The following is a 12,646-nucleotide window of genomic DNA, read 5'->3' on the forward strand; positions in this document are numbered from 1 at the left end:
TCTCCCCCCCCCCCAAAAAAAAGGAAAATTTTGAGTTTCGACGGGAAAATCCAATACGTGATAGATAAGAAGAGTTGAGAGTGGGATGCGGGTGCAACAAAATATCAACATCATCTTAATGAGGTCACAGATCATTGATTCACTAATCATAATCATAATCATAATCATAATATTAACACGCAAAGATAACGGAAAGGACACGGTTCAATATACAGAAGTTTCTCATGCAGTTCGTGCCAGTTGATGGACAACTAGGAAACTAACTTGTCTCTAATGTGATCAGATCTATTTCAGCTCCACAAGAAAAGGCGAAAAGAATTTCTGAAGGAAGCGTATACAATTCAGTTTCCCTGAAATATCTTAACAAAAAGAAGTGAGCAAAACATGGAAAAGTGATTTCGTAGGCGATTTTACAAAACTACGTGGGTACAACATCACTAGATGGGGGAAACAATTGGATAAGAAACACCCCCAAGGCAATAAACAACATTATCACCTGAACAAAGCAAAAGAGAGAAGTTTTACAGACTCTATTCTGTAGCTTCAAATTCTCTGCTGTTCCAACAAGCTCCTTACAACTCGCCTCTAGTTTCTCTGATCGCTCCTCCAAAATTATAGCCTTCTTCCCGTTTTCTTGTAGCTCAAGCGTTAATTTTGCATGATCACTAGCCACAGATTTCTGCTCCTTTAAGAGTGCGATCTCGTCCTCTACTAAACGTTTACAGCTTCGATTCGCTTTTGTTAAGATTAGGCACTCGACTTCTGCTTCTAACTGCTTCCCAAGAAGCCACTCGAGCTCAGCCTCCATCTCCTTGCACTTAGCTTGAAGAGTTGGTAGTTGGGTACCATTGAGAAGCACTTGAAGCTCAAGCAATTTCGACTCCTTTGCCTCGATGGTGGCTGATGCATCTTTCAATTCATTTTCAAGATGCTTCACCTTTTGTTCCAGTTTAAGTACATCGGGCAAAAGACTTGAGGAACTAATCCCCCCTTCGTTTTCTTCACAACAGCCATCAAAGTCATTTAGCATCGGATCCCTCCCAATTTCCACCAATTTTTGGATCTCTGATTAGAAAACAAAAATACCCAGACAATTTTTTTAAAAAAAAAAAATGAAAATCAGAGAAGTCTCAAATAGCTTCTTTTGAGCATCAACAAACTTTATGTCCAACTTGAAGAAATTGACAAAGTTTCTGAAACTTTCATAAGTGTTAGTATGACAGAAATCAGCACGAAAATTTTCAAGTTTCAAAACTCCCTTACTCAGGTGGCAGCAAGTACTACATCTAGGGAAAGAACAAACTTTATGATTAGTCAGTTGTAACAATAGAAACAACAACATGGTTTAGGGAATATAATTAATAATATTGGATTGGACCAATTAGTGTCGCTTAGTTCTGATTGGATAGTGAGCTCGAAAACCTGATGCTAGCTTGTTTAGAGGATATCTGTAAGTGACTTCTCATAGAGTTGGAGGGCGCTGAAAAGTCTACAGTAGATTCCAAACTGTGTATGTTCAGAATTTTGTTTTATGCCTTCTAATTAACGAGTTCTTACCAATATTTTCTAGATTATCTTCTGCTGCAGTAGCTTTACAAAAAACAATAGACTATATATAGTGCAAAGAGCCATTTTTACTGCAGTAAGAAGACGTACTGAACATCAAAGCTAAATAACAAAATGAGTGCTCCACCTAGATATAATAGTCTAGTTGTGTTGAACTAATATTTATCATCTAAAATACACCACAAACATAGAAAAGATTAAAAAGAAAGGAAGCATAACCAACAGAACAGACAAATGTAGTGAATGCTGAACGGTATGAATGCTTTGACCTTTTTCCTAAGCTTCACAGCAACTCAAATCTTGAAGGAGAAAGCAAGATAAGAGAAACAAATCTTACCACTTTCTAATGCTTCCTGAGCAGTCTGAAGTAAAACTATCGAATCCAGAACAGGGTCAATATCCGATTGTAGCCAACCGTTCTTGCTTTTCTCAGCATTTTCCTCTATCCGACCCCTCGCATTTGTTGCTCTATAGTAAGCCGATCGGACATCACTAGACCTCCCACTATGCTTTCCATTACTAAAAACACTGCTCCACCGCATGAAAGCCGCAGCTGAGCTTCCTAATTCCGACTCCACACTCGAATAAGTGTTCTCCTTCTCAATCTTAGCTTGAGCTCCTTTAGATTCCCTAATGATATCAATCCATCCTCTAGATTTCATCTTAATACTTGGAGCACTTGCGGCAGTCGATGACTTACTACTACGATCCTCGCTGTTTTCCGAATCCCCACCAGTAGGAGGAATTAAGAACCCTAACCCTAGACGGGGATTGAAAACCCCTCCCACGATCCTCGATTCTACAGAGCTCTCACCTTCAACAGCGCTCCTCCGCTTGTTAATCTTATAAGAATCGTCTCTAACCGATCTACTCTTACTCGAATCTCGCCTCATTCTCCTCCACCTCTTCAATCCATACCCTTTTGTCGCCCCTGCTTTGAAAGAAGCGATCGACACCAAAGGCGATTCACAAGGAGGGAAATCGATCGGAGAACGCTCCTCCGATCCCATTCTCCCTAGGGCGTCGACCTCCTCCTCGTCTCCAACCTCATTAAACCGGGACTTAGAGCTCTCCTCCTCCAAATCCATCACAAAACAACAACAAAATACTCATCCAACAATCGTTGCAACCGCCACAAACCGAATCATACAACTACACAACGAAGTCACCACAATTGATCGCAAAAACCTCATTAAAATCGCAATTTTGGTTCAAGGAACGAAACGAACTCAGATAATGAGATTTATGGCATGAACAACGCGAAAAATTACCTTTCGACAGGGCGCAAAAGCGTAGAACTTCGGGTTTTTGGGGATTGGGGTTGGAGGGGAATCACAACAACCCTAGAAAAGCGCGAAAGTGGTAGAAAACAGAGGAAGAAGCCGAGAAAGGTGCGATATTTTTTTTTTTAAAAAAAGGATAAATTCATCGTATTTGGAGTAATTAACTATTTATTAAATTATTAATTACGTGGATTCTTATATCAAGTACATTTACGTGGGGCCCACGGACACGTGGCCCCAGAGAATAATGGGCCGCACGTTCTCGAATCTGCTTTCCCTTCTGTTTATAAAAATGCCACGCGATATTGCATGATATTACGAGAATAACCCATTCCCCGGTTTCCACTGACTACGCTAATTTCGGCGACGAAACACGGAGAGATGCCGAGTCGTATAAACTCGGCGGCGAGATTAGATACGCTACCGACTTTAGCTAAAAAAAAAGAAAAAGAAAAAAAAGAGCACCTTGAAACTATAGAGCCAATAATAAGACAAAGTATCCACAACAACAACAAAATTGTATATAGTAAGGGTCAATATGAATATGTGGGATAATGCTCTGCTCCATTTTGATTGTAGCAGATCAATGTTATACAAGTGAACAAGCTTTTTAGCATACCAAAAAAAAGTGTCCACTTTTAATCCTCTGTCACGAAACTACAGATGAGAGCAACAGCGCTGTCGAGAACTGCAATAATGCAAGAACAACAAAGTATTTTGAAACAATCACATTCATGGATTTTTCCGAGTTTTACACACAATTTAACTTTGAGCAATGTTACCACTAGTTCGAAGCTCATTTGAGTTCCAAGCCAAAATAATAAAAGAGATGTAAACAGCCTAACATTCTTAAATTTTTCGCAGCTATTAACTGTAGCTGCGTAAGTTCAAGCACTCACTCGGTTAAATAATCTTGATATAAAAGTTTCTTTGCCTAAAAAGGGAAAGATAATCTCAACATACAATCAACGCAAGCTCTGCGAATGATACATGAAGGGGCTCAGTTGATATGTTGACGACTGCAATATGAGAGGGTGCGGCAAAAAAGCACCTGGCCCTTCAAAAGCTGTTCCTGGATTCATCAAACTGTTAGTACTAACTGTTGGGTACAAATTCGGAAGCAAAAGCCTTGATCCGCTACTTGTAGCATTCGTTGGTGAAAATTGATTCTGGGACGGAAAGTAGGAGAATGGAGTCGGCAGCATTGGATTCGACATTAAGATAGCTGTGGCAGAAGCACTTCTTGGAAGCACTAATCCAGCTTTTGGCTCATCCTCAGTCTGAGAGGGTGGAACTAGCTTTTTATGTGACTTCTCCATGGAACTCTGATCAAATTTTGCAATCAAACCACCGTGAAAACCAACCCCCCGAAATTGTTGTTGGGGAATTTGGTGATTAGTCATCAATGGAGAATTTGGAGTTTGAGGTTTCACAACCTCTTCTTTGTTCACCACCAAGTTCTTACCCATCAATCTTAGTACAGGATTTGATGGAGATGGTATCTGATTTTGAGATGATGGACCACAAGAGTCGGAATTTATGTCAGCTGAGGAATTTACGGCTGATTCAGTCAAAAACTTAGTTCTCAAGCTATGATATGAACTAAAAGATGACGTGCTTCTCAAACCGATGTGCTGTTTAGAAACTTGCATTCCTTTAGAGGTTAGCATTTTGCCGGATTTTTCACTTTGTCTGAGCAATTGAGTCTCCCTCGAAAGGCTCTCCCTGCATGAGCAGCAGAAGGGCTTATCATCATTAACTCTTTGATTCACGCTTTTTTCCAATTTCCGCTCTGCAGTTCCTCTACTACTTTTGGTGGAAGCCACAAGCAACTCCGGATTATTTTTAGAGGCAGTGGCTTCTGCTAACTGATCTGAATCTGACACCATGAATTTGGAGTACTCCAAAGATGGAAGAGACATAGTCGAAGCACTTGAAATAGTAGATGTCAATGATTCCCCATCAAATACCAAGCTATGATCATTATTTGAGGCGTCCCTGATTGAGGTTATGGATGACTTATCTTGAGGAGCTTCAACGTGTATGTTACAGCAGCTTGTCAAAGAAGCACTTTCTTCGTGTACGGGTACTGTTAAAAAGTCTTTTTCCGGTTGGGCCTCTTCATTAGCAATCTCAACAAAAGGTGGTGGCTTTTCATTTTCAAAGTTGACAGAATCAGTAGCCATATTATCGCCAATAATCTTTTCCTCTGTTGCTCTATGTTCTTGAACTCGTACTTCATATTGATCCTCTCTTTCTTTAGATGTGTGCATGTTCGTTTCACGAGGAGAAACATGTTCTAAGGCATTTCCAGTTTTAGAAACTATATCACTCTCCAACACATTGGGATTAAGAATTCTGAAGTTTTTATTCGCACGTCCAATATCGCCAGAAGGTGAAGCTTCTCCTCTTCGTTTCAGAGTTCTCGGTAAGGAACGATGCTTACGGAACTTTTTAAAGCAAGTCACTGTTTTTTCACTTGAATCGCTGTTTTGTGCTTCTATCAAGTGAAATGGGCTTCTAGCCGTGATGCGCTTCTTCAAGTCGCAGCTCTTTTCACTTTTAGATGAGTGGATAGAGTGATCGGAACTTGTCATTTCATCATCCATCATGCCGGCCACATTAAAAAGGGAATGAACACTCTTAGTTTTTGCAGAAAGATTCTTCCAGGTTTCGTAAGTGTCCTCATTAGATGGCTTTTCCAGAATATTTGAGCGTTTAGAACACACCCACTGCCTTAGATTTGTGGTTCCAGAATTTGCGGATTGATCCGGAAAATTTGATAAGTCTGATGAGTATTCTTTCTGATGGTAATCATCTTTCATGCTGTCCCCATCTGTTTGTGATCGAATCTGTTATACATAAAATAAGGCTCAATAAAATAAGAGAATGGCACATTAAGATAACGAAGGAACTGTAAGAGCTATTGTAGAATAAGCCTTTAAAAATCTAAAATAATGAAGAAATAGGAAATATTCTGAAGTTCAAAGAGTTAGTTTTAACAACTTAAGTTGAAAAGATGAATTTAGAGCTAATTTAACACACTAAAAGAACCATCTAATTTTGCTTATATTTGGACAGTGGATGCACTTGCTTATACTTGGACATTAAAAAAGCCATCTAAGTTTGCTTATATGGTGCGGATAATTTAGAAAAGCACGTACTTTGTTATTCAAATTCTTGAATGAGCAAATCTTTCTTTGTTGCAACTTCAGCTTCTTGTTCTTTAACTGCTTTCGCCCAAAGTGCTGCGTCTTGCTAATCAATGTATTCTTGCTTGACTTGACTTTTGCCACTTTCCTCGTTCTAAATTCCTCAATCAGTGTCGATTGTTGTGTGTCATTGTGCTTGGATAGAATCCGAATCTTTATGCCGTTTGAATCTACATAGACTGCTCCTCCGCTGTCATCTTCTTTATAATCCAACGGCGGAGTTCTCAATTGCTGCACCTCATTATGATCCTCATAGGCTGCGGCAACAAAAGCCAGTCCCGAAGCCCAGTTAGTGCCATTCCTTCTGTCCAGGTCCTCGAGAGTGCAACGGGAGGCTGATTTGTAAATGTCGACCATCAATCGCTTCTTCCTTGGTTTGACTTTAAATTTCGAGTACTCTGTCACGACTTGCTGGGCATTAGACTCCGCAGCGAGGCACTGGTCGATGTGAGCATTCAAAGTAGTGTTCGATGTCGAGGAAAATGTTTTACAAACAGGGCAAATTTTTGAAGCCATCGATTCTACTACACTACTTGAGTTGGAGAACAAGTCTTTTTCTGCTACCAATTTGCTCTTCTTTTCGAGCGGAAGAGGCTCAGTAATCTCTAGCTCCGAGCTTACTTCTTTAACACTATTATTCACAGGAATTATCAAATCTAAAACTCTTTCCCCTTGACCAGTATTACAATTCCGTTCGCTGGAATCTCCTCCATTTTCGACCTTTAGATAAGCAACATCGTTTGGATCACCAGCATCTTTACGCACTTGCTCAGTACTGGATGGAATTTGTCCAGTCTCTGATGACTTAGTTGGTCGATCGATTTCTATACTCTTAGTAGAAGATTGGGCTCTCACTGAATCAGGAGGTTCAAAAGGCGGCAATAAATCTTCGACACCGTACTTCAAGCAGAGTTGTAAGAGTTGCGAATGAAATGGCCAGTTGTTCTCGACACCTTTGCTCCTTGCTTTGAAAACATAATTTCTGAAAAAAAAAAAAGGACAAAGGAAAAAAACAGCAGATTCATCAGATTGAATCCAATGATTACAAAGGCAGCAAATTCTAAGTTTTGAATATTAATCAATTGAAGAACCACATTATATTTCAGAAATTAAAAAAAAAAAAACTACTTGTATGTAGTTCTTTTCTAATCAAAACAAGCTCAAACTATACATATTGCATGTGCAGTTCACAAAGTGAGTGAGTCACTGACACAAAACACCAGCCAAGGTTGTAGAAATGAGGCAACCCCCCTTTTCAAAAAAGACAATTCTTTAACTCGGTAACATTAATATATCTAAAAGAAGTACTTTTTATGCATCAAAACAAAAGATCACCAATGAACTAATTAATGCATCTGCTAATATGGATTAAGAAACATGAGAATTAGATCATTAGCAATAGATCTAACATACATTTTCCATTTAATTCAGCTACAATATGTATGTGGCCCGTATGATCTTTTGACTGATGAGTGGTGATGATACCAACAATTTCTCCAACTCAAAAAACTACATTTCAAAAAAAAATTAAATAAAATCAGAAGCTAATTATCTTAAAAGCCACTGTTACCTTATAGAGAAATTGGGAGTTGGCACTTCATCAGAAGAACATGAAGGGTCTAGATGGTCTCCACCAAAGGATAACATTTGAAGAAGACCCTCTCTATTTTGTTTTGATCTTTGATCACTAATAAAACAAGCCCAATAACTGTACTGCAACTGGGCTTGCTCTTAATCTTCAGCATACCAAATTAAGGACTTCAGCTCCCAGAAAACAAAGCCCCTCAAAATGAACCCAGCCTCTTTTTCCCTTCTTTAATTGGTTGGAGTACACCTGCAAGGAAATAATTAAGATGTGGAAATTAAGAAAAAAAAAAAGGATTTTGTAATAGAGATAGAACTACAACAAACATGGTAGAGGAACCTAGAGCATCATTTTATGTAGAGTAGAGTCCCTTAGAGATGGATTTAGAATCATATATATATATGGTCAGCTAAGTAGAGATTTTCCACAAGTGTCATTTTATGTGGCAAAAAGAAGTGAGGGATCAACTTGAGCACTTATTAAACCATCAAGAGATTGATCATAGAATAAGAAAGGGGAATGAGTCAGAAAAAATAAAGGTGGAAAAAAAAAAAAAGAGGAAAAACCCCTAAAAAAAAAAATCATGCATATTGGTTACACCCAACACATGAAATATTATCTTAAAAAAGGAGAAAATAAAAAGATGGGTGGGTTACATAAGATATCTCCTTCTATGGAAACCCATTTAAGGAAAAAAAAAGAGGAAAAGAAAAGGCACCCACATGAGCAATTTCTCAGGAGAAGGGTAATAATATACATGAGTGAATAGTGGGAACAAGTCCAAAGTGGATGTGGAAATCACAGAGAAGAGATGAGGAAAAAGGAATCCAATAAATCACCCACAAACCTCACCTCCATGTTTCAGGAAAAGAAAAAACCCCCCCCCAAAAAAAAAAAATCAAGGCCAAAAAAAAAAAAAACATCATTAGAATTTTTTTTTTTATCCAATTGAGGAACTTTAGTGGTGAGATCAGATAAAATAATGGTAGCTAGACTCATGAGCAAATGAAAGCCAAAAAAGATAAATCAAAAACTTCATATGCATATATATATATATATATATATACATATATATGTATTTATGCTTACCCCCTCATGATGAATCTGGGGGATGGGATGATGTGGGTGTCTGTCTGTCTGTTTGTCTGTCTGTCTGTCTGTGAATAACTTGAAAGATGACTGGAGAAGAAGATAGAGATGAATATGTGAGAAAGAAGGACAGATATGGTTGTAAGATAAGAGCCTCTTTTGCCTTCTTCTTTTTTTCTTTTTTTTTTTAAAAAAAAAAACAAAAACAAAAACAATCACTATTCTTCACAATAGCAACAGAAAGATGAGAGGAAATAAAAGAGAAGAAGGCACCACCCACACAACACATCAAAGGCATCTGGTTCTCCACCTAAAGCAGGTCTCTAACATTAACAGCAACTTAGAGAGAGAGAGAGAGGAAAATGAAGGGTTTTTTTTCAGGGAGCTGTCCTATCCCCCTACACCTACTGTATTAGCTGTTCTATTTTTCCATCTCTTCTTTTTAAGATTTTTTTTTTTTCTTTTGCTGATTTTAAGGGAGATGGCTTATGGAGTATGGAAAGCCCCCACCTTCTGATTTCTTTAGTTGACCAAATTGCCCCTGATGCTGTTACTGGGGTCTCGGAATGCAAATGGATTCGGGTTGATAGAGCTCCTGCAGAATCTCGTAAAATAAGAAGGAAGGTAATTCATCTCGAGTCTGCCCGACTCGAGAAAAGAATTGGAGCGGGAGATAGGAGGCTCTTTGCTTTTCGTAATCCGTTTTAATCTGTAAAAAAATTCGCGAGCAAAAGATAGAATAAAAATCAATCTTTTTTGAATCCTGTCCCGACTCGCTATAAATCTTATCGGATCCGTATAGTTTACATTTTTACTGGATTTGTGTACAAATCTATTTTACAATATTAAAATATCAAAAATATCATGCGTATTAATCTCTAAATTATGTAATTAATGATCGATTTTTTAAAAAAATTTGTAAATTATATTTGTAAAATAATATAGAATTTTTTTTATAAGCAAAATATTAAAAGGAATTAATCCTCAATTGAATGGGAGTCATTGCTTTTCAATGCATCCAACCATGTCCTTCTTAGCAAAATTGTTAATGTAGTAGGGCCTGCCCAGCACTTTTCCACCAGCATGTCCTACCACTTGCTGGTCCCAATGTCAGATGCATAAATTTTGATCTCAGTCATTAAATTGGTATTCTTTTAGGTCAATTTTATTAAACTATTCTGAAGAGGAGATGGATCAAACTCCCAACCTCTATGACGGCAACTCGGATAACAATTATTGAACTGAATGCCTGCTATCTACGGAAAAAAAAAAAAAAAAAAAATTTGTTGTGGCAAATTTTAAGTTGGTTCATGTTTAAAAGTTTTGAAAAGAAAAGAATTCTTTTCTTTTGGTACAACTTTTTAATAATTCAAAGTGATATTTGTGGGGGCCAACTTTGGCTTCAAACCATGGAGAATACTAGTGGAACCCACATGCCCCCAAAGAACCAGTGGCAAGAGGGTGATGGGGAATCAATCAACTTTTTATTTACAAGAGTCTTCATGTGATTTTTTTTTTTTTGAAAAAAAAAACATTTCAAATCTCAGTTTAGGAACAAATTTTGTCCTCCAATGATGAACCAATTAGGAAAACTTGCATGTAATTAGTTTGGGATTTTTCCACAGCTTTGTAAAAGTACCATGCAAGTTGGTTTTTTATTTTTATTTTTAATGAAAGTAATCGAGAAGATAAATTAAACTCAGACTAGTTGTACTTTATTTGGAAAAAGTTTGGGTCCATTTTGGGCTCATGGCTTCATGAAAAGATAAATCAAAATTGAATGTTTAATTTAATCCTAGCCATTTCCATTCATCCAAATTCGTTTTTTGTTTGACATAAAATCAACGATACGAGGTTGATTCTTCGGTTTTTTCGCCTATAATTAGTACTAAAATAGGATATTAGAAATCGAGTATAAACTCTAGCCATTAGAATAGCTCTTCAGAGTAACAGCTGAGTATTCTAAATAATAATTAAAATCTTTAATTGAATCTTAGTTTAATCATGTTTGTCATGATACATGAGATATATTTTTTTTTAATAAGAATTTTCAACACAATGACGAAATTTAGTGTTCATAAACGAAATTGTCCCACTTCATTAAGGCCAACCACTAACTTTTATGTTTATTTTAGAAAACTCATGAGAAAGCAAAAGATGAATATTCAATTTAAAACAAGCCTTTCCTAGAAATTAAACTCCAAAAAAGAGAGATCCAAAATAATGACCATCATGATTCATGAGCTAATTCTAGTTCATTTACTTAGGTAAATGAATACCAAAACTATGTTCTATACTAATTTTAAAAAATAGATGCATGATCTAGAGGGTTATATATGATTTCATTTGTTTTCCTGTTCTTTTATCCAACACACACTGTCACAAAGGGTATCATAGTAAAGTTGAAAAATTCTTATAAATTTTGCAAAACTTATTTACCATGCATCAAAATCTTAATTATTCTGGTTAATTACTTACAATTATCAAATAGATAACAAGGATAGCACAAAATGGGGGATAATTTAATTGGTCCTGTTTATGATGTTACCATTGAGCCCATAACAGGGATGGGGCACAAATTTTAAGAACATGCCATTAATGGAGTGGATGGAGATGGGTAGCAAACATCCACCTATATGGGTGGTGGCAAAGTGTTGGCACAAGACTTTTCCTTTTCCATTTTGTCTTGTTGTATAGTTTATTGTTGATCTATGATAAAATAATATTAAATGGTGTTTTATCAAAAGAAAAAAAATGTTTTATTAAAATATGTTTGGTAGTTTTTCTTTGCACTAACAAACAATATTAAAGGGGAGCTTCTACTCATATATTTTTGAGACTCAAAATTTCATTTTACTTGAAACCTTTGTTTTTTATTTTATTTTATAAATTATTGCATACATAAACCATTAAAATAAAATTATCTAATACAAAAATAAAATTAAAAATTTCTATGTCAAGCCTAATGAATTATAATCGGGCCTATGCCATGTTTCAACTGCATAAGCATGCTGAATTAAAATTAGCTTCTTTATTATGGCGTGATCAATAAAATTATATTTCATTAGTTAGTTTTTTTTTTCGTAACACTCATTATAAAAGTTCGGCCAAACAAACTCTATAATTGTGAATCGACACAACGAACGAAAATTGGCCATGGCCAAACTTATGCCCTTGTTTGGTTGGGGGTTAAGGGGTGGAATAACCCCTTAACCCCCATATTATCCCCAAATACTTTTAAAAATGGGTGGGCTTAGTTAACTCCACCTCAAATAAATTATTCCGGATTAGCTAACACCACCTAACCCATCAAAGCCCAACCAAACACTATTTTTTATTTATAATAACTCACTATTTTTCTTATCCCACCTACTCCAACCAAACACTATTTTTTACTACTCTGAACTAACTCCAACCCCCAACCAAACACAAAAATATTTTAACCCCATCTTAACTCTGAACTTAACTCTATCTTTGAAATAATTAGTTTTTTCTTAATCCCGAACCAAACGGTAGATTGGGCCCTTTGACACTTGTATCTCCCTTCAATTTATTTGAAAAATTAAATGGTCAACTGGATGGAACACTAAAAAGCATCATTTGGTAGTAGATGATAAGGTCTAAAAAGTGGTTTACTAATGCTTATTCCTCAAGGAGAGTGGATATCAATGTCAACTCCCACAAACTACAGTAGATTCCAATATTCCTACTACAATATTCTCTCCATCATTCATGCATTCGCAAAAATATATATACCATAATTTTACCGACCGAAAAAGAATTATTCGAAAAATTCTTTATATCGAATAGGATGAAACAGTTCTAGTGAAGACGACGAGTAGGGACCCACAATGTACAAAAACAAAATCATGATAAAAGAGGATTTTTTTTTTTTTTTTTTTGGGGGGGGG

The 12,646-nt window shown here is 36.6% G+C and overlaps 1 protein-coding gene across 1 annotated transcript; it reads right to left on the reverse strand.

The window, feature by feature from the left end:
• LOC109725616 lies at positions 265-9,191 on the reverse strand. Its single transcript, XM_020254856.1, has 6 exons — positions 8,736-9,191; positions 7,632-7,895; positions 6,014-7,043; positions 3,820-5,701; positions 1,904-2,677; positions 265-1,065 (listed from the first exon to the last, which is right to left on the reverse strand). The coding sequence occupies exons 2-6, from the start codon at positions 7,706-7,708 to the stop codon at positions 419-421; spliced, it is 4,410 nt and encodes a 1,469-aa protein (XP_020110445.1). The 5' UTR covers positions 7,709-7,895; positions 8,736-9,191; the 3' UTR covers positions 265-418.

Source organism: Ananas comosus, linkage group 20 (genome assembly GCF_001540865.1).
Source record: "Ananas comosus cultivar F153 linkage group 20, ASM154086v1, whole genome shotgun sequence".
Classification (NCBI taxonomy): Eukaryota; Viridiplantae; Streptophyta; class Magnoliopsida; order Poales; family Bromeliaceae; genus Ananas; species Ananas comosus.